Here is a 22,824-nt window from a genome sequence, read left to right as displayed (position 1 = left end):
AGGACCCATGGAGGGGATGGGAGGAAGTTGGGAGGGAGATTCAGAGTAATCTCTCTACATGGACATATTCAGTATGGTTATTAATTCATATTTGTAAAATCAAATTTCTGAGGGGGAAAAAGAAGGGTAGTTCTGCAGAACGGGAGCGACTTCCGTCCAGCAAGCTTTACCGCGGAGGTTTTTGCTTCCTTCTCGCGGCTCCCCGCGCGCCTAAGAACCTCCCTCTGGAAGCAAACGCGCCCAGCGCCGCGCGTAATTCTCTGTCCGCTGCGCCCTGGCAGGTGGCGAGAAAGACGCGGTAGGCAGGTAGGCGACGGAGGCTCCCCCACCTCCGGCCTCCGATTTCATCACCGGGGAAATTTCAGAGGCAATGAGCCTCGGGCCAGCTTCCGCTGCGCGTCCGCACCCACTGGGGAAAGGTATAAAAACCCGAGGGAACGCCTGCCGGGAGGAAAGGAGGCGAGGTCTCTCTTCGGACGGTCGCAGCAGCTCCGCGCCACCTGCCTGTACGACCCAGCCGCCCGCGCATCCTTCACCTTCCGACGGCAACCCGCTACGCACAGGCTCCGGCAGGATGGCAAGCAGCTGCAGCTCCCAAACCGTCGAAGGCGCCCTTCTGCTTTTGGGTAAGTCTGTGCGCTCCCGACCTGGTTTGGCTCCAAAGCTGCGCCGTCCAGCAGAGAGAGGGAGAATGCAGGATGGCGGCTCCTTCCTTCCAAAAGGGACGCGCCGTCGGAGGAGATCTGGCTCTGCCGTCGGGTTTTCTCCCAGCTTCCCAGACGGGCTCGGCGTGGAAAGGGAGCTCAGCCGGAGAGCTGCGCGTCTCTGCTGGCTTTCTCGACGGCTTGCAGGAGGAAGCCCTAGCTTTTCCGCGTCGGGGTTTGACAGCTGGGGTGGGGTGAAAGCTGTTCTCTCATCGCGGCGAAAGAGCGCATTGGAGGGCGGGCTGGAAGGGAGTTGGGGAGAGAGAAAGACGTTTTTGCTGATGACTTTCTACCTGAGGTCCTTTTTCCATGGCTCACAAGTCCCGACAAAATAAAATTGGCAAGCTGTGTTGCTACTTGGACCGGAATTATTGGGGTGTGCGTCTGACAGGTTGCATATCTTACAAATCCAAGAGTGGTTGGCTAAAGAAAAATGCAGATTCTTCTCAATGGAAATCTGTCTGGCGGCTGTGAAAGCAGGATGCGCCCCCGGCCTGATCCTGCAGTGCTTGTGTTTTAATTCTGTAGCAGGTAGCATGGGAAACTCACAGCTTGGCAATTCCTAGGGGCCAAGGTCCCTTCACACACACCCCTAAAATATTTGAGGGAGTCCCTGCCTTTCCCCTCAGATGATGGGCATTGCCATTCAAATGGTGTGTGTGTTTGCTGTGTCTTGTGATCAGTTATGTGGGGCTGAGTTTACCTGGGCGCCTTGAATATTTTATTCAAGTTGGTATCCCTGCAGCTCCAACAGAACAACAGAACAATTGCAATCCACTGTAGGACTCCCCCCTCCCCCAAGTCCCATGGGAATAAAGGGTGAGGTGGATGAGGACACAGTAGAATCTGGCAGGTCAGAATTACAGGACAGAATTAATGCGGCCCTCTGTGCCTTTCTATTTGGCCCTTGAAACTCTCCCCAGGTCACACACACCCTCGCTGGCCTCAGCTTCACACCTCCAAACATTTCTGCCTGACTGGACCATGTCCTTGAACTTTGGCGATGCCTCTAGCTCATCCGTATGGAGAACAGAGAGGATTGTGTGTGTGTCGAAGTTTGCCTACAATTCCCAAGGGGAAACTTTCTGTGATTGCTCAACTCGCTTTTGCCCGCCACTGGCGAGTGGCCCTCGGGAGATTGTTCTGAAGGGATTGCGGCCCTCCAGACAGAAAAAAGTCCCCCCCCCTTGTGCTTTATCACGATGACTGTTGTGTTATGGCACAGCAACGTTCTCCTGCAGCTGCTCTTCGTTTCCATGGGGGGGTTTGAGGGGACTGTTTTCGAAGGCAGCCCCACATACAATGCACGGCAGGAATCCAACCTGGAGATGGCAGGTTGTGTCAGCCACAGCTCCAAGTGGCAATATGCTTGGGCCAAAGAGACCTGCTAGCTGCAAACCTCATCCTTGAGTCGTGACACCATCCAAGGTGGGGCGAACCTGGCTTAACTGGACAAACAACCCACTCGCTAACAGTACTAAAGACTGTTAAGAGAAATCCCTAACCCTCTAAGTGTGCTTACTCCAAAATCCCACTGCCTTCAACAAGACTAATCTCCCAAAGTGTGCACAGGGATTTCAGCCTGTTGCTAGAATATTCCCAGTGGGTCTGCCCCAGAAGCGAGGAAGAGGTAGCTGATTTAAAGAGGACAGTGGGGACAGAACCTTGCTGCCAGGCCACCCAGGAGAGAGAAATCCAGGGTGCCAATTGATCAGGGGTCAAGTCACTGGTTCCTTACAGTTGGACAAAGGTGACATTCCTGTTCCAACAAATGTTCTTTGCTGCACAGCTTCTACTCTAAATATCTGACTTGCTGAGATCACACCGATGTCATAGGCTCGATCATTTTTTGGTCCAAAGGTAGAAGACCTTTGGTTGCTTTGTCACGATTGCTGTGGTGTTAATCTTTGACAGCGGCGTTAATCTTTGTGAGCAGAAAGACACAGGTTAGCATGTTTAATTGGTTAGATTTAGTTACAGGTAGGTAGCCGTGTTGGTCTGCCGTAGTCGAAACAAAACAAAATAATAATAATAATAAATTCCTTCCAGTAGCACCTTAGAAACCAACTAAGTTAGTTATTGGTATGAGCTTTCGTGCGCATGCACACTTTAGGGAAATAGGCGTTTATAGAGCGTTAAAACGTACTTTGAAAGCCATGCATTTGCAAAAAGAAGAAAAAACCCAAAAGTTCATTTGACAGCAACGTTTCTTCGGTTTGGTTTTTATTATTTTGGTTTGTGTTTTCCCCTTGTATTTTTTATGCTGTGAACAGCCCTGAGATCTTTGAATGAAGGACTGCAAATGCATTTAATAGATAAAATAAGAAATAAAACAAAAACCAACTCCACAGATGTAGGGGTGAAAGGCTAAATAACCATGCAAAAGAAAATCAAACTCAAATACTAATATGCATACACACAGACAACTCCTGTTTTAGGGGCGAGCGAGATGCACGCACATGCGCACAGTGAATGCAGAACCTGGAAGTGACCCGGAAACAACATAAAGATGTCACTGAAACATCACTACAAGGGCAGAACGATGGCTGGCGATGGACAGAGGTGTCTGCAAGCTTTTTCAATGGGTTTCTGATTTCACGCAAGCATGCAATGGCCCGGATCACAACCCCCGCACAAAAGCAGAGTTGCCTGTATATATGACCCAGTCTTAAATTACACCCAGCAAGTTGTGAGGCTGAACTGACTCCTGAACTTTATTATTCCGGTAATAAATAAAGCAAAGGGGGAGGGCAAAGGGGTGGGGGTTTGGAGTCTGCCTCATATATCTGAATCCTGCAATGCAATTCACGTTCTCTGAAAGTTTGGTGTTCTGCTCTTGGGGAAGTTTGATGGAGTGTAGAAGATCGAATTCTCTCTTGGCTGAACGTTCATGCATTCCAATTCCCAGATCTGTCTATACTTGCAGGAGCCGCTGTGTGGCCTACCTGTTTGGCGAAGCACTGATGCACGTGAATTCCTACTTAATACATGCGATTCCTTGGTCGGTGCCCATTTATTCCAAAGGGGTGTGTGGTGCAAGAGAACTTTCTGCCGGATCATGCCCATAGTCGTTAGCTCTGATTAGCAATGTGCCTGTACTTATGAGGGGTGGTGCAAGCAGGAAGGTGGGACTTATCTGTTGTAAGGACCCATGGGAGATGCAGAAACTGCCTGTGCCCTTGGTTTCCAGACAGGTACCCCTGCCTTAGTGGGATTTCTCTAAGCGGGGACCAGTAAGGCACATTGTGACCTGCTTATGGTGCAAGGCGGGTTTTCCATCACCGTGGCAAATGGCACTGATTCTCCCTCGCTCCCCTTTTCTCCATAGGGGTGAATGTCAACCATTACAGTGGTACCTCGGGTTAAGTACCGTATTTTTTGCTCTAGAAGACTCACTTTTCCCCTCCTAAAAAGTAAGGGGAAATGTGTGTGCGTCTTATGGAGTGAATGCAGGCTGCGCACCTATCCCAGAAGCCAGAACAGCAAGAGGGATTGCTGCTTTCACTGCGCAGCGATCCCTCTTGCTGTTCTGGCTTCTGAGATTCAGAATATTTTTTTCTTGTTTTCCTCCTCCAAAAACTAGGTGCGTCTTGTGGTCTGATGCGTCTTATAGAGCGAAAAATACAGTACTTAATTTGTTCTGGAGGTCCGTTCTTAACCTGAAACTGTTCTTAACCTGAAGCAGCACATTAGCTTATGGGGCCTCCTGCTGCTGCTGCTACGCCGCCGGAGCACGATTTCTGTTCTCATCCTGAAGCAAAGTTCTTAACCCGAGGTAATATTTCTGGGTTAGCGGAGTCTGTAACCTGAAACTTATGTAACCTGAAGCGTCTATAACCCGAGGTTTCACTGTATCTCATATGGGAGAAAAGGAAGCGATGCGCTCAGGGTTCCCATCGTGGCGTGGTTCAAACCTGCCTACTCCCTGCCCTTTTAATGTCCATCGATAACCAAGCCAGCCTCAGGAAGACCAAAATGTTAATAAGGAATGGGGGGAAATTTATAACTTAGCTTAAAGACCATTGTAAACAGTGAAAACTGTGAGTAGGATTGGAATATCGCTTTAAGGGTGAATTCTGGGTGCAATGGAGATGTAAAAGATTTGGACTATCATAAATGATGCCGAAGGAAATGATACATAACAGGACCCACAAAGGGGAGGATGGAAATCCAGGAGATTCCTCAGAACCTCGTTTTTACAATTTATGTTTGATATCTCTCTGTAAAATTGTAATTTGAAAAACCCAATAAAGACATTAAAAATAAATAAATAACCGAGCCAGCCTCTCCTTGAATAGCCAGCTCTTGGCCGTGCTAGAATGCTGCGAACAAGCCGTGGCATGAAGGTGTTTCTGACATTTGCCGGGAGCACCTGCAAAGCTAACAGATTTATCATGCCCTGGGATTGCGCGGTCCGTCACTAGAGAAGCTCAGAGCCGATTTTGCAACCTGGCAAAATGTTCGGTGTCACCTCAGCTGGGGAAGTTGCGGTTCTGCTGGATGTTGTGGTGATGTGTCAGGAACAGAAATTTCATAGGTAGGCCTACACCTCTTCCCTCTTTGGTTTTTTTTGTTTGTTGTCATTTTGTTTTTGGCAGGGGATTTGTTAATTGAGTTGTTTGGTGGCTCAGGTGTTGCCCAGAGTTGCACTGCCAGCCACCCTCTGCCTAGTGATTCTGAGCTTTTCTCAAGGAAACTCAGCCACTCGGTTGCGCCTCCTAATTACAGGGCAGGTGTTTCTTCATCTGCCAAGTCCATTTCAACAGGAGCTGCTCAGTTTCTGTTTTTTTTTTCCTTTCCCTTTTTTGTTTTTTTTTAATGCCTGGCCAGTTAATTCTCCGCCGCCCTGCGTTTTAGCCATTGCACAGCAAATCTCTGAGCCGACACATGAAATATATACAGTGGTACCTCAGGTTAAGTACTTAATTCGTTCTGGAGGTCTGTACTTAACCTGAAACTGTTCTTAACCTGAAGCACCACTTTAGCTAATGGGGCCTCCTGCTGCTGCCACGCCGCCGGAGCCCGATTTCTGTTCTCATCCTGAAGCAAAGTTCTTAACCTGAGGTAATATTTCCGGGTCAGTGGAGTCCGTAACCTGAAGCGTATGTAACCTGAAGTGTATGTAACCTGAGGTACCACTGTACAGGAAGGAGGGAAATACAAGGGTGTCCCCACTCAGCCATTAAACTTCCCGGGTAACCTCACTGGGCCAGTCAAGGCCTCTCAGCCTGACCTACCTCACAGGATTGTTGTGAAGAGAAAATGGGGAGAGGGAGAACCAAGTTTGTCATCTCAAGCTCCTTGAAGGAAAGCCAGGATATAAATAAGTACTGTATTTTTTGCTCTATAAGACTCACCTTTTCCCTCCTAAAAAGTAAGGGGAGATGTGTGTGTGTGTTTTGGAGCGAATGCAGGCTGCGCACCTATCCCAGAAGCCAGAACAGCAAGAGGGATTGCTGCTTTCACTGCGCAGCGATCCCTCTTGCTGTTCCGGCTTCTGAGATTCAGAATCTTTTTTTTCTTGTTTTCCTCCTCCAAAAACTAGGTGCGTCTTATGGTCTGGTGCGTCTTATAGAGCGAAAAATACGGTAAATACATAAAATGTGGGCTGCCACGCTTGGTGTATCATTCTCATGCAACAAGCTCTCTTGGCAAAGAGTGGGTGAGCCTCTGGCCTATTAAATCCTATTTCCTGGCTTCTGTTGCCAAACAACTTCAGCTGCCATGCTTTTTCTTAACCCATTCAGAAGCTTCAGCCAAGGAGAGGGATGCAGGGGTCTCCAACCTTTGCGAACTAGAGAAACTAACACACCCCACAACCAAGCACGCACCAACGTCTATTCAGTTGGCTATGAGAGAATGCTTTCTTCAAGCCTAAAACCTAAAGACGTGGTGGGGATGTGGATCCAGTGGAAGTCCTCTGTGGGCACCTGTGTGCCCATGGGCACCACATTGGCCAACCCTGGAACAATTCTTTGCAAGTGTAAACATGACAGCGTCAGTTGTTGGAGCCATAGCTGTCAGCTTACAGATTTGAAAATAAGGGACCAGCAGCCTTGAAAATAAGGGATCAGCAGTCAAAATAAGGGATTTTCCAAGCACAGGTATGTTCAACTTCTGAGCCCCTCTGAGCCAAAGGCAGAAAGCCCAGCCAGCAGCCAAACGAAGCCTCAGGCGGTGGTTCCCACAGTGCAGCAACCCAGCAAAGGGAATGCAGCAAGGAAAACCACCGTCACCTCTCCGCTGGGAAGCGCTGAGCAAAGGCGAGTCCCCAAGCAACGCGGCCGATTTGATCAGCACAAGGCATGCAAGCTCCACCCCCCAGTCATTCTTAGATTCCTTACTGGGTGAGCAGCACAGCCAAGCAACACAGCTGGAGCCTCCCTCTTCCCTGACCGGCAGGGAGGGGGGGAGAGGAGCTGCTTCCTTTGAAACTTGGGAAATTTAAGGGACATCATCAATAAGGGACAGCAGTGGGACACGACGCTGGGATAAGGGACTTTCCCACCAAATAAGGGACGGTTGACAGCTATGTTGGGAGCAGAAAGGAAAGAAGGAGCAATGCACCCGCTTACGTTCTTTTCTAAGGCTATGTACACATTTGTGGGTTGAAATGCGGCAAGGTCCGTTTCCCCTGCTGTGCATCGTCGCACCACAGAAGGCCACAGGTGTCTTCGCCCAATGCACGTTCCCCTGCGTCAAACTCAAATTCAACAAGGCTGCCATGCGTGCAATGGCTCTCTGAAATGGCCACACTTCAGCTTCCATTTTCGAATTGGATGGAAGTTGGTTTCGGCGCGGATAAGCATCGAACAGCAGTATTTCTCAAGACGTCATAGGCTACCTAAGGATCATGGCTAACGTCCTGCATGCTCAGCCTCAAGTGCCGTCTCCGTAGTTTGAAGAACGTCCTCTTTCAACAAGCCTTTTGGGTAGATAATCTTTCCCAGTCTGCACCCTTATTGGAACTGTTTTTCAGGTGTTTTTTTACTGTTTTATTGCTTCCTGAACTGGGTTGCTTTAGGAGGAGGGGAAGGATGTGGATGGAACAAATAAATGGAATGATTATGTGATGGAGGCAACAGTTCGACAGCCACTTGCTCCAGAGTAGTTTTACTGTCATGGTTCAAATGTGTTTGAGTAAAATTTAAATTTACATTTACAAATATTGCTTGTGCACATGTGTGTGCACACACAAACATGAGTAAATAGTAATAAGCAGTGCTTTTTTCTGGGGGTACGCATACCCCTAAGCATTTTGTGAATCTTTGTACTTTTGTCCATTTATTTATTTCCCCCGATTTGAACTATAAATTTTCTTGAGTCAAAATAGTGATTTTCTTGAGTCAAAATAGGAGGAGTGGTGAGTGCCCCCTTAGGGACTTCCCCCCAAAACGGTTTTATTTTTATTTTTCTGCAAGCTTTGGGGTTCCTCAAAGCATGCCAAGTCTTCCCTTATGCTTCTATCTGACTCTATTTGTCTACAGTTCCATTGGCACTCAACACATGAAACTCTCCAATTCACCTATCCCCAGTGGTAGGTAATCAGTCTTGGTCATCACCCCTTGTAAACCTCCGAAAGGTTTTCTTATGATCAAGCAGTATATAAATGTTGTTAAAATGAAACCGGTCATGGATCCAACCCATTATGGGCTTCTGTGGTCACATTTACTACTTGAAAACGTACCCGGTGCTTAGTCACAAGGGAACACTCTCTCACGCTGTCCAAAGAAAGTTGTGTATGGGAGGCTGTTAGCATAAGAGTCTCTGTTCTTTCATTAGCCTAGTGACACAATGCAGCCTTGTTTGCTGAGTATTTGAGCTGGTGTGTTGCCCGCAAACACCCCAACTTCTCAGTGAACAAAAGCGTTTGGAGAGCTGTCGTCTTCATGCAACTTCACTGAGGGAAGGAAAAGTCATTTGTTGAGACCCACTTTTTGTGGCTGGTTAAGGAGGGAAATCTGGTTGAGAGGAGCTCTCAAAAGCTATAATAATAATAATAATAATAATAATAATAATAATAATATATTTATTATTTATACCCTGCCCATCTGGCTGGGCTTCCCCAGACACTCTGGGCAGCTTCCAACAAAATATTAAAATACCGCAATACATCAAACATTAAAAGCTTCCCTAAACAGGGCTGCCTTCAGATGTCTTCTAAAAGTCTGGTAGTTGTTTTTCTCTTTGACATCTGATGGGAGGGCGTTTCACAGGGTGGGTGCCACTACTGAGAAGGCCCTCTGCCTGGCTCCCTGTAACTTGGCTTCTTGTAGTGAGGGAGCCGCCAGAAGGCCCTCGGTGCTGGACCTCAGTGTCCGGGCAGAACGATGGGGGTGGAGACGCTCCTTCAGATATAAAGGAATAAAAAATGGAGAGATGAGGGCTGAACAAAGGGGCAGAGAAAGCAATGGGGTAAGATCCAAAAATTGGGGGCACTATGAACAAAGGCAACAGAGTGACATTGCACGCCAGGTCTAGATATTGTGAAAGCTCCAGTTTATTTAGGACAGTGGGAGGGAACCAATGTTGCTGGACCCCCATGATCCCTGACTATTGGGGACGCTGGCTAGGGCTGATGGGAATTCAAGAGTCCAACAACAAATGGAGAGCCATATGTTTCCCCATCTCTGATTTAAGAGTAGCGTAGAGAGGTGATTGCTGTCATCTAGCGATCCTGAAGAAAGCAGGCAGTGCGAATGGGATGAGGCCCAATCTCACACCATAGCTGTCAACCGTCCCTTATTTGGTGGGAAAGCCCTTATCCCAGCGCCCTGTCCCACAGCTGTCCCCTATTGATGATGTTCCTTAAATTTCCCGGGTTTCAAAGGAAGCAGCTCCTCTCCCTCCCTGCCAGCCAGGGAGGAGGGATGCTCCAACTGTGTTGCTTGGCTGCGTTGCTCACCCAATAAGGAGTCTAAGAACGACTGGGGGGTGGAGTTTGCATGCCTTGTGCCGATCAAATCGGCAGCGTTGCCTGGGGACTCGCCTTTGCTCAGCGCTTCCCAGCGGAGAGGTGACGGTGGTTTTCCTTGCTGCATCCCCTTTGCCGGGTTGCTGCATGGTGGGAACCACCGCTTGGGGCTTCGTTTGGCTGCTGGTTGACTAAAATTTTGGCTGCTGATCCCTTATTTTCGAGGCTGCTGGCCCCTTATTTTCAAATCTGTAAGTTGACAGCTATGTCACACACTGGTTTGAACTAAGCCAGCCAGAACATTGGCCCTTTTCGTGCAACCTCTGTCCAAAGACTTGGCTTTGAGTGTCACCGGATCTTGACAAGAGTGGAAAATCCATCCTTTTTGAGGTGCATATTTTCCCTTCATCGAGCTACCTGTGAGGAACCGGGCTTGCATTCTGGGGCAGGCGGCTTGCGACGGAGAGCAATGCTAACTTTCCTGTAAAGCAGGAATGTGCATTGCGCACTAACATTCCACCAGCCCGGCAATGACAATAACCCTAGCATTCCAGTAAGGCAATATGAAATAGGCAGCATCTCGCCTGTGAAAGAGAAGATAACAGTATTTGTTTAATGACCCAGGCAGCCGTATTAATGCAAACAGCGCCCCACCTTCTTCGGTTCTTGGGCTAATCTGTTTGAGAGGCACTCGAGAGCATGTGAAACTCCCCAATGGTTAATTGATTAAAGGAACAGTTTGTTGCTTCTGTTCTGCAACACATATAACTTTATCTGTACAGGAGAAGGAGTTGGCGATTAGGAAGATGGCTCTGTTTTGGAGCCAGGAATTGTGTGTGTGGGGGGGGGGGGGTTACGGCAATATCTTCGCAGCAAGCACCCCTTGGAGTTGGCCGTTTTCATTTACTGCTTGCTTGCCTGGTTGCAATTGCCCAAGGAAGGAACTTGTCGTTCGAGCAAGATGAGCTTCAGTTTCTGTGGCCACATTCGCTCCATGCTGTGCATTTAAAGCACTATGACACCACTTTAGGCCGTCATGGCTTCCCCCCCAAAGAATTCTGGGAGTTTCAGTTTGTCAAGGATGCTGTGAATTGTTAGGAGGCCCCTATTCCCCTCTCAAAGCTACAATTCCCAGAGTTCCCCATGGAGAGGAATTGATTGTTAAACGACTCTGAGAATTGTAGCAATGTGAGGGGAGTAGGAACCCTTGAAATTTAAGCACTCTTAAATGTATGAATGTGTGACTCTTTGGCCTGGTTTCTCTCAGAAGCATTATTAGGCCTCAATTCTTTCTTTCTTTCTTTCTTTCTTTCTTTCTTTCTTTCTTTCTTTCTTTCTTTCTTTCTTTCCTCTGAGGTACTACAAGGTGTGGTATTGGTGATACTCCAGCCACTTACCCTGAGGCAAATTATGAAAATGTATAGTTTTATCCTATGCATTAGAAGAGTTCTGAGGCAGATTAAGGCCTAAGAAGAAATTTAAGCCCTGACGGCAAGAACCAGAATTTGTTTTCCCACCTCTGAAAATCAGCCTAAAAAAACTTGCATTTTTTTTTTAAAAAAAAACATATAAATTATTGTTTATTACAAGTATTTATCATATTTGTTAGTTGCTTTTCTCACAGACTAACCATTTGGAAATTAGCATATGCAAATCTGCCCCAAGGGCCTGTCTTCCACATACGGTATCTAGCAGTGCCCTGGATTTCCCCTCTACCCTAAAACGTTTCCACCAGCACATCTGTCTGCAACACCAGCGTCCCTGAACGTCCCTTATGTCCCCTAAGGATTCCTCCATGCTGCGCTCGCTTGTGCCTGTAATGAATTGCCTCCCACACAAGCCACTGTTGGTATTGTGTGGTGTCTGTATCTCATTCAATTGTAGGGTGGCGGCTCACATTGAGTCAGCAAAAAAGCATTCCAGCTGCTGAGTCACTGTTTCCAGCGATTACACGGATTCCCTCGGAAGATCCCTGTCCATTTAACAGCTTCCTCTGCTTCGCTTTTCAGCCTCCGTGTAATCTCCCTGCTACGTCTTGCATGGTTTTTGAACCAAGCCAGCGTTGACTCACAGTTTAAAATAATAATTACTGTGCAGCTCATATAATCTTTAAGAATGCAAACAAAACTTTTCTTTCATATAAGCAAATTGGCAGGTTTTCTTTCACATGGCTGAAGTATCCTGTAGGACATCTATCTATCATCTATCTATCTATCTATCTATCTATCTAGGTCCCTCGTACCTATGGGACCGCCTTGCCCGGTATGCCCCACGGAGAGCCTCAAGGTCCATATATAGCAACACCCTAGTGGTCCCGGGCCCTAAGGAAGTTAGATTACCTTCAATCAGAGCCAGGGCCTTTTCAACACTGGCTCCGGCCTGGTGGAACACTCTGCCTCATGAGACCAGGACCCTGTGGGATCTGATTTCTTTCCGCAGGGCCTGTAAGACAGAGTTGTTCCGCCTGGCCTTAGGCTTAGAGCCAATTTGATTCCTTCCCCCCTTTTTCTTTTTCCTTTCTCATCCTGTGATGAGGCTACATTTTAATATTTTAATGTTTCAATATTTTAATGTTGTATTTTAATCTTGTTTTTAAGTTGTATTCATTCAATTTGTTTTTATTATTGCTTGTTAGCCGCCCTGAGCCCGACCTTGGCTGGGGAGGGCAGGGTATAAATAAAAATTATTATCTGTATCTATATCATCTATCCATCCATCCACCATCTATATCTATCTATCATCTATCTATCTATATCTATCTATCTATCATCTATATCTATCTATCTATCATCTATCTATCTATCTATCTATCATCTATCTATCTATCTATCTATCTATCTATCTATCTATCTATCTATCTATCTCTATCTATCTATCTATCTATATCTATCTATCTATCTATCTATCTATCTATATCTATCATCTATCTATCATCTATCTATCTATCTATCTATCTATCTATCTATCTATCTATCTATCAATCATCTATCTATCTATCTATCAATCATCTATCATCTATCTATCTATCATCTATCCATCCATCCATCCTGTTACCAGTATGAATTATGTGAAAAACAAGAAGTGTATTCCCAACCTAGGAATGATTGTGATCAAAAATATTCTGCTACACAAAGTCCCATTATATATAATCAGCATTAACGATGATACATGTCAAGTATGTTTTTCAATAGTGGGTCCCACTTTACGTGACAGTGATGCCCAAACAACTGTGCACATGTGCAGCAAACAAGTATGAAATGGAAATGCATGTTTGCAAACTGCTGGGGAGGTGTAACGGACACACGCCAGGTAATCCTGATGGCAGGGTGATAGCTCGGTAGTAGCACTTGCACCTTCCACACAGAAGGTCCCAGGCATCCTCGGGTTGGAAATGGTCCCCGGCCCATAGCTGTCAACCGTCCCTTATTTGGCGGGAAACTCCCTTATCCCAGCGCCGTTTCCCGCTGCTGTCCCGGATTGATGATGTCCCTTAAATTTCCCGGGTATCAAAGGAAGCAGCTCCTCTCCCTCCCTCCCTGCCGGCCAGGGAGAAGGGAGGCTCCAACTGTGTGGCTTGGCTGCGTTGCTCACCCAATAAGGAGTCTAAGAACGACTGGGGGGTGGAGCTTGCATGCTTTGTGCTGATCAAATTGGCTGCGTTGCCTGGGGACTCACCTTTGCTCAGCGTTTCCCAGCGGAGAGGTGACGGTGGTTTTCCTTGCTGCATCCCCTTTGCCGGGTTGCTGCACTGTGGGAACCACCACTTGAGGCTTTGTTTGGCTGCTGGTTGACTGAAATCCCTTATTGTTATGTAGTGAAGTTTCACCCTGGGCCAGCAGGGGGATACTGTATATAGTTTTCACTCAGGTCTGTAGATAGTTTTCACTCAGTGATTTCGCTCTGTGATTCAGCTCAGTGATTCAGCTCAGTTCAGAGGCTGGCCGCATCTGGCTGTGCTCTGATGTCCATCAATCCCACCTTCGTCGCCAGTGTTAAGTTGTGGGTTGACATAGCCGACGACACAGCGATTTCTCCAAATAGCTCTTTATTTCGTAAGCTGGAATAGAACTGACTGCAAACAGCTCAGCCGGCCTGCTTTTATAGGCAGCCGGCTGTCAACATTGTAGCAACAACAGCCCAGAGTTCCCGCCTAAAATAACTGACGTGGACCTGAGTGAAAACTATCTACAGACCTGAGTGAAAACTATATACAGTATCCCCCTGCTGGCCCAGGGTGAAACTTCACTGGTCGCTTATTTTCAAATCTGTAAGTTGACAGCTATGCCCCTGCCTAAAACGTTGGAGAGATGTTGCCAGTCTGTATGGACGATAATGAACTAGATCAGGCATGTCCAAAGTCCGTTTCAGGGGCCTAATCTGGCCCACCAGTCGGTTTAACCCGGCGCCTTTGTCAGTTTATTTCCTGGGGTAAAATCCTAAAAAAAACCCTCAACAACTTCAACCCTAAAAAAAGTTAACAACTTTGGTCAGCCCTCACGGCCTTCAAGTTTGGACACCACTGAGCTAGATGGACCAATAGCTTTCTAGGTTCCTGAGTGCTGACTCAAAAAAGATGGAGCCGGCCCTACCATTAGGTTGAAAGAGTCGCCTCAGGCAGCTGATTGGGCAGCAAATAGCTACATTTGTATTCAGTTTTACGGTATTTTTACTCTCATCTTTAAGCGCTTGTGGCATTTTAACTGGGCCAGCCTTGGGTATTTTGCACCGTGGGTGGTGGAGAGCATTTGCCGTGCTGCCTCGGGCAGCAAAATGTTTTCAGCCGGACTCGGAACGGGCTGGGGGATGTTTGTTTTGCGCTTTCACTACACGCACGCCCTGCAAGCAACACAAGGGGTGAATCGGCTCTCAGTCAGGGTTGGGTGTAGCGGTGGCATTTTAAAGGCCGGTTGAAGGAAGATCTAGTTATGCCACCTATTTCAGCTGAAACAGGATGGCATAAGCACTTGCAAGGTAAAATTATGGCTTTTGTTGTTGTTGTTTTAATGCGGGAGGGGGATTCAAGAAACCCCTCTCCTAGTGTCTTTGTTTCAACCCGACAAATTCTTTCTCTTCAGGCTTCCACCTATTTCAAGCCGTTCTTGGGACAACTGTGACACCGTTATGCGGAAGGAATGAAACAGGCAACTGCACGACAGTTCTGAGTGAGTCGGATTCTCTGACACTTAATGAAATATCGAAAACTTTTTCAGAATGCCTGCGGGCTTCTGTCTCCGCTGGTTTGGCTAAAATGAATGTTTGGAATAGGGACGTCCTATTCCGTACCTTCCAACATTTTCCTGATGGAAATAGGAACATCCTAAGGAAAAGCGAGGGACGCAGGTAGTGCTGTGGTCTAATCCACAGAGCCTAGGGCTTGCCGATCAGAAGGTCAGCGGTTCGAATCCCCGCAACGGGGTGAGCTCGCATTGTTCAGTCCCTGCTCCTGCCAACCTAGCAGTTTGAAAGCACGTCAAAGTGCAAGTAGATAAATAGGTACCGCTCCAGCGGGAAGGTAAACAGCGTTTCCGGGCGCTGCTCTGGTTCGCCAGAAGCGGCTTGGTCATGCTGACCACATGACCTGGAAGCTGTACGCTGGCTCCCTCGGCCAATAAAGCGAGATGAGCACCGCAACCCCAGAGTCGGCCACGACTGGACCTAATGTCAGGGGTCCCTTTATATTGACTGGACAGGGATAGTGGGACACGGGTGGCGCTGTGGTCTAAACCACTGAGCCTAGGGCTTGCCGATCAGAAGGTTGGTGGTTCGAATCTCCGCGACAGGGTGAGCTCCTGTTGCTCCATCCCTGCTCGTGCCAACCTAGCAGTTCAAAAGCACGTCAAAGTGCAAGTAGATAAATAGGTACCACTCCGGCGGAAAGGTAAACGGCGTTTCCGTGCGCTGCTCTGGTTTGCCAGAAGCGGCTTAGTCATGCTGGCCACATGACCCGGAAGCTGTACGCCGGATCCCTCGGCCAATAAAGTGAGATGAGCGCCGCAACCCCAGAGTCGGCCGCGACTGGACCTAATGGTCAGGGGTCCCTATATCTTTACCTTTTAAGGAAAAGTGGGAAATTCTGGAATCTAGTCAGGAACCGGGATGGCTTCTGTAAATCTGGGACTGTCCCTGGATAATAGGGACACTTGGAGGGTCTTTGCAAGGCAGATGTGCTACTAGTGATCCCCCTTTGTCAAATAAAATGACACCTTTCTTTCTTTCTTTCTTTCTTTCTTTCTTTCTTTCTTTCTTTCTTTCTTTCTTTCTTATAGTTCGAACAGTGCACAGTCCCCGTGTCGCTGAAGTTAAGACCACAGACTGCGGCTCTGACTTGAAAAACTACTGCATTAATGGGCACTGCAAGTACCTCGTGGCTTTGAGTACACCTTCGTGCACGTAAGTGGAATGCTGCAGGATAAGATAATAAAACAACACATGATTTTTGCATAGCACTTGATTCAGAGCAGGGCTGAGAAAGCTGGGACTTCCCAGGTGGTGGGACTATAATTCCCATCATCCCTGACCGACTGGCCATGCTGGGAGTTGTAGTTCTGTGGGAGCTGGAAAGCACCATTTCCATTACAGGTTACAGACACTTCGGGTTACAGACTCCGCTAACCCAGAAATAGTACCTCGGGTTAAGAACTTTGCTTCAGGATGAGAACAGAAATTGCATGGTGGCAGCGGGAGGCCCCATTAGCTAAAGTGGTACCTCAGGTTAAGGACGGACCTCCCGAGGTAGCGCTGTATAAGAGAACAAGGCGAGTTCCAGCGAGTTCTGGCACCTCTCTTTCTAGTAAAATAGCACTGACCACAACGTCCCAGTTAGGACTACTGTTTCTTGCTAAACAAAACGCAACATGCTCTAAGGCATATCAGTTTCCCTAACACCCTTTCACCCACAAACCAGCTTCAACTGGATTTCGTGCAAGCAGGTGTAAACATGCACCCGGGTGACAGTTTAAGCAACCGGAGTTCCGGTGGGGTTCAAGGAACAACCAGGGTAGCATCTCCTGTTCTGGGGCTTCTGCAGCTTGCAACCTGTCTTTGAGAACCCAAAGACACAACATGTCTGATATGATTTCTCTCCTTCTCTTCCCTGTGCCCCACAGCTGTGAAGATGGTTATTATGGCGACCGGTGTGGCCATTCCACTTTGACAAGCCAGCAGCCCCTGAGCAATGAATACCTGGCGCTCACTATTCTCCTGGTTCTGTTTTTCGTCATCACCGCTGCAGTTGTTATCTACTACTTCTACAGATGGTAAGCCTCCCTCTGCTTCGCCGGCTCTCTTTTTCTCGGTTGTAGGCATTCCGGAGCTGTGAGTACAAAAGTACTCGGAGCTAGGCTGTGTCGCAATTGCTGGGCCTTTGAGACATTTCGCAGGAGATCTTTCGAGGATACAATTGCGACTGCATTACCCATCATTCCTGACCATTGGCTGTGCTGGAGAGGGGCTGCTGAGAGTTGTGGTTCACAATACAGTGGTCCCTCGGGTTACATACGCTTCAAGTTACATACGCTTCAGGTTACAGACTCCACTAACCCAGAAATAGTACCTCGGGTAAGAACTTTGCTTCAGGATGAGAACAGAAATCGTGCTCCAACAGCACAGCAGCAGCAGGCGGCCCCATTAGCTAAAGAGGTGCTTCAGGTTAAGAACAGTTTCAGGTTAATAACAGACCTCCGGAACGATTTAAGTACTTAACCCGAGGTAGCACTGTACAGTGGTACTTCGCTTTTCAAACGTAATATGTTCCATAAGACCGTTTGACTTCTGAAACATTTGAAAACCGAGGCACAAAGGGCGGTCTGCAAATTGTGAAAAACTACAGATATATGTGGTGGAAGCCATTTGACTTCCAAGGCGCGTTTGAAAATGGAAGCATTTACTTCCGGGTTTTCGGCGTCCGAAAACCGAAACGCTCAGCAACGGAGATATCCGAAAACCCTGTATCGGGGGAACACTATGATGAAAAACACCAAATAATAATAATAATAATAATAATAATAATAATAATAATAATAATTTATTATTTATACCCCGCCCATCTGGCTGGGTTTCCCCAGCCACTCTGGGCGGCTTCCAACACAATATTAATATACAGTAATGCATCAAACATTAAAAGCTTCCTTAAACAGGGCTACCATCAGATGTTGTCTAAAAGTCTGGTAGTTGTTGTTCTCTTTGACATCTGGTGGGAGGGTGTTCCACAGGGCGGGTGCCACCACCGAGAAGGCCCTCTGCCTGGTTCCCTGTAACTTGGCTTCTCGCAGTGAGGGAACCGCCAGAAGGCCCTCGGCGCTGGACCTCAGTGTCTGGGCAGAACGATGGGGGTGGAGACGCTCCTTCAGAGATACTGGACTGAGGCCGTTTAGGGCTTTAAAGGTCAGCACCAACACTTTCAATTGTATATCTTGAAAGTGAAGGCAGCAGACATGTATATTGTCATAGGCACACTTCTTAGGAGGGACAGATGGGGCTGGGAAGGCAGCCCATCTAGGAGAAGGAAAACTCTGATCCACTGCCTTGTGGGATATCTTCAGGAAAAGAAAAGGCTCAGGAGTAAAACCTAAACAATTGCAGAGTGGAGTCTCTAAAACACTTGGATGGTATCTTATACGCCTCCTTCCAGCAACTCCTGCAGTCAAGCTGGTGCCAAACGTATTGCTTTGCTTTCCTTTGGAGCACATGAGGCTGAGAGGGGAGGTCTTGTTGTCTGGGCAGCCCAGGACCTCTAGACACACTGCCCAGGCTTACACCTTGGGGAGATCACTTTGCTGCTGCCAACACAGTGGTTTGACTTCAGCCCCGGAGCCACCATCTCTCAAGACAGACGGATGCCGACAACCCTTGTTTGGGAGCTGGGAGTTACAGTAGCTTTGTGTGGAGTATACAAATCATGACAAAGCTGGGTTCATTGCTCTGTAATATGTGCCGTTACCCAGTGTGGTGTAGTGGTTAAGAGCAGTGGACTCGTAGTCTGGTGAACTGGGTTCGCTTCCCCACTCCTCCACATGCTGGGTGACCTTGGGCTAGTCACACTTCTCTGAAGTCTCTCAGCCTCACTCAGCTCACAGAGTGTTTGTTGTGGGGGAGGAAGAGAAAGGAGAATGTTAGCCGCTTTGAGACTCCTTTAAAAAAGGTAAAGGGACCCCTGACCATTAGGTCCAGTCGTGACCGACTCTGGGGTTGCGGCGCTCATCTCGCTTTATTGGCCGAGGGAGCCGGCGTACAGCTTCCGGGTCATGTGGCCGGCATGACTAAGCCGCTTCTGGCGAACCAGAGCAGCGCACGAAAACGCCGTTTACCTTCCCGCCGGAGCGGTACCTATTTATCTACTTGCACTTTGACGTGCTTTCGAACTGCTAGGTTGGCAGGAGCAGGGACCGAGCAACAGGAGCTCACCCTGTCGCGGGGATTCGAACCGCCGACCTTCTAATCGGCAAGCTCTAGGCTCTATGGTTTAACCCACAACGCCATATAAAGCGGGTTATCAAATCCAAATTCTTCTTCTTCTTAGTGGGAAAACAACCAATAGGCATATGCCCATCTCTGCACTTTTGAAACATAACCAGCTGAGCGCTTGAACTGATGTTTTCGTCTCAGTCCTGACAGTCAGTCCTGCCTCTTTAACAGCAGCGCAACCTGCAGAAACTAAGGAGGCGAAACCTTTCCTGTTATGTAGATAAGATTATGGGGGAAAGTTCAGTGCTCAGTCTCTGCATGTCAAGAGGCCCTTAAAGGCACTGGAGCAAAGTCAGTTTAAATAACAAGAGGGGGCGGGGAACCAATTACAAGTTGGCACTTCTATACCTAGAGTTTCAACAGCACTCGGCCATAGTAAAAATTCCCCTGAGGATGTTTATGACATTTCCTCCATTTGAATTCCCCACCCGATTTTGGGAGTCCAAATGATCTTATCTCGCTAGTCGAATGGTGCTCTTAGGTTTGTGGCTGCCCATTACTTAATAGATGACTTCTGGACATTTTGTGTCTGTGATGTGGGCTGCTGGTTTCTGGCACCTCTCTATTTTTGAAAGGTGCCATTAAGAAGAATGCATATATATGCATTGTTTTTATAGATATAGATATAGATATAGATATAGATATAGATATAGATATAGATATAGATATAGATATAGATATAGATATAGATATAGATATAGATATAGATATAGATATAGATATAGATATAGATATAGATATAGATATAGATATAGATATATAAACATTGCACCCAAGGAAACCTTGCACACTAGCAATGCACCTTCATAACTATAAGCAGAGGTAGGGAGCACTGGCAGAGGAAGGAGGTGCTGTAAGTGCGGCCCGCCCCCAGATGCGCCACTCTGCCTTGGGTTGTTGTTTAGTCGTTTAGTCGTGTCCGACTCTTCATGACCCCATGGACCAGAGCACGCCAGGCACTCCTGTCTTCCACTGCCTCCTGCAGTTTGGTCAAACTCATGCTGGTCCATGGGGAATTCAAGAACACTGTCCAACCATCTCATCCTCTGTTGTCCCCTTCTCCTTGTGCCCTCCATCTTTCCCAACATCAGGGTCTTTCCATGGAGTCTTCTCTTCTCATGAGGTGGCCAAAGTATTGGAGCCTCAGCTTCAGGATCTGTCCTTCCAGTGAGCACTCAGGGCTGATTTTCTTCAGAATGGATAGGTTTGATCTTCTTGCAGTCCATGGGACTCTAAAGAGTCTCCTCTAGCACCATAACTCAAAAGCATTGATTCTTCGGTGATCAGCCTTCTTTATGGTCCAGCTCTCACTTCCATACATCACTACTGGGAAATCTGCCTCGGGGGGGAGGGCACTAATCTACACTTCCTGCCACTTTCCCTCAGGAAAACCCTCTGTTTTCTGCTGGATCAGAACAAAGTCAATCAGTTGTTCCAATTCAACGGTAAGCAGGGGGCTTTCCCCGGGAAAAGTGGTAGGGCAAACAAAATAACTCTCAACCCCATGCCTCAGAAGCATGAGACAAACAAAAAACAAACAGAACAAGCAGAAGTGTGGACAAACCCGTGTGTGTGTGTGTGTTTGTGTATCTGTGTTAACAATGGTAGCAGATATTGCGTGCTCCAGTGTCTCCATATTAAGTCAGAAGGCCAGTGGACTGGGACACTGGGCAGATGCGCCTTGAAGGAAGATACCTTGGAAGAACAATAATTTCAGTGGACTTCATGGTGGAGCAGGTTGCCTGTAGTGTATTTTGACTTTCTAAAGATGCTCCTTTTCCCGTTAATCTCCGCAGGTACCAGAACAAAAGCAGGAGACTTGCTGCAAGCAGTAACTATAAAGAAGTTTCTACAGAGACCGAAAAAGACAATAAGCTGCTTCATGTCTGAATCCGGGGAATCCCAGAAGGCATTTATTTAATATTATTATTAAATATTTTATTAATAATATTTATGTTCCAAAGCAAAATTTCAAAATGATGCGGATCAAAATACACATGCAGGTCAAAAACTCCGTTTTTTTATATATATGAATGTTTTTATTGGTATTGTATTTTTTTATCTTATTTCTGTGCAATGTTTGATAATGTAACGCGATGATGTCTTGCGTTCCTTTGTGTGTAAATACTTATATATAATATATAAAAGAATGTAATCTTCTCACTGCTTGTATGTGACCCACTTTGGAAAGACAGAATTTTTTTCATGTCTATCCTGTTCGCTTGAAGAAACTCTACACTCGTTTGAGGATTAAATCTTTCCATTCATTCTAACTGACTCGTGCCGTGGTTCTTAAACTCTGGTTCAGGGAACTCTGGGCTTCCTTGAAAGCAGGCCTGGTTTTCTCAGCCAATAATGGCAGAGAAGTTTCCTTAGAAGACATCTTGCTCCCTACGTCCAAACTTCCTCTTCAATGCACAACTACATGAAGGAGGAGGAAGGCCCAAAGCTTGATGTTAGAGCATGCGTTTGCATTCCCAGGTGCATGATGCTCACAGCCTGGAAGGGGCCAGTCAGGAATAAGACTCAGGACATTGGTACAGGGTTGAGATAGACCACAACTTTTATTGCTTACAGATGTGCGTAGGCTTTGGCCAAGGCCCTGGGTATGTTTGGCTGAGGGTTGATAAGCTGGTTGAGAGGCAGTGTGGTGTGGTGGTTAAGAGTGGTAGTCTTGTAATCTGGGGAACCGGGTTCGCATCTCAACTCCTCCACATGCAGCTGCTGGGTGACCTTGGGCTGGTCACACTTCTCTGAAGTCTCTCAACCTCACTCACCTCACAGAGTATTTGTTGTGGGGGAGGAAGGGAAAGGAGAATGTTAGCCGCTTTGAGACTCCTTAAAAGGTAAAGGGACCCCTGACCATTAGGTCCAGTTGTGGCTGATTCTGGGGTTGTGGCGCTCATCTCGCTTTATTGGCTGAGGGAGCCGGTGTACAGCTTCTGGGTCATGTGGCCAGCATGACTAAGCTGCTTCTGGCAAACCAGAGCAGCACACGGAAACGCCGTTTACCTTCCCACCGGAGTGGTACCTATTTATCTACTTGCACTTTGACGTGCTTTCGAACTGCTAGGTTGGCAGGAGCAGGGACCGAGCAACGGGAGCTCACCCCATCGGGGGATTCGAACCGCCAACCTTCTGATCGGCAAGTCCTAGGCTCTGTGGTTTAACCCACAGCGCCGCCTGCATCCCCATAGCTTGTTTAGCTTATACGTAATCCAGGACTGGGTCACATAAAGGCTCAGTCTTGGAATGCAACTCATAGACTTTGCTCTCTGGGTAGGGCTGTCATAGCAGGCTTCTAGTGCGAATTCTGTGCAATACCTTGTCTATCCTGCACCTGCTAGGAAATAGAGGAAAGGGCACGGTTTGCAATTGTTCTCATTCATTCCAAGAGAGACCATGTATGGTATATGGGTGGAAGGCCAACGCAGGTCAGATCTTGAACTCAGTTATGCAGGGATTCGAACTGCCGACCTTCTGATCGGCAAGTCCTAGGCTCTGTGGTTTAACCCACAGCACCACCCCTTAGGGTAGTGATAAAGCCGGATATCAAATCCAAAGTAGGGGGGGCGACCCTGACATGCACCAGGTTTACAATCCCACCAGGGGCGCCACTGGGAAGTTTGTTATGACCCATCAGCTGTCATGTGGACACACAGACAGAAACACCCCTTTCTGGACCGCTTTAATGGGGTACCCAGTCAGCTCAGGATCCCACCCAATGCCTTGTCTGCCAAAAGC

The 22,824-nt window shown here is 47.4% G+C and overlaps 1 protein-coding gene and 1 long non-coding RNA gene across 2 annotated transcripts in view; both read left to right on the top strand.

Annotated features, from left to right (window-relative positions):
• Positions 1-22,824, top strand: part of LOC310830292 — a 313,780-nt gene that overhangs the window by 76,025 nt on the left and 214,931 nt on the right. The gene's annotated exons all lie outside the window — the stretch shown is intronic.
• On the top strand, positions 356-21,353 carry LOC310830194 (proepiregulin-like). The gene is made up of 5 exons (XM_083709913.1): positions 356-626; positions 14,694-14,780; positions 15,885-16,008; positions 16,725-16,874; positions 20,877-21,353. The coding sequence occupies exons 1-5, from the start codon at positions 371-373 to the stop codon at positions 20,968-20,970; spliced, it is 711 nt and encodes a 236-aa protein (XP_083566039.1). The 5' UTR covers positions 356-370; the 3' UTR covers positions 20,971-21,353.

Source organism: Podarcis gaigeae (genome assembly GCF_964106915.1).
Source record: "Podarcis gaigeae genome assembly, chromosome: 13".
Taxonomy (NCBI): Eukaryota; Metazoa; Chordata; class Lepidosauria; order Squamata; family Lacertidae; genus Podarcis; species Podarcis gaigeae.
This window is presented reverse-complemented; position numbering and strand designations above follow the sequence as displayed.

Excerpts from the sequence above, each read along its gene's own strand:
- LOC310830194 (XM_083709913.1), top strand. The coding sequence starts at position 371 with ATGAGCCTCGGGCCAGCTTCCGCTGCGCGTCCGCACCCACTGGGGAAA. Across the intron at positions 627-14,693 it reads AGGCGCCCTTCTGCTTTTGG|GCTTCCACCTATTTCAAGCC; the intron begins GTAAGTCTGTGC and ends CTTTCTCTTCAG. Across the intron at positions 14,781-15,884 it reads CAACTGCACGACAGTTCTGA|TTCGAACAGTGCACAGTCCC; the intron begins GTGAGTCGGATT and ends TCTTTCTTATAG.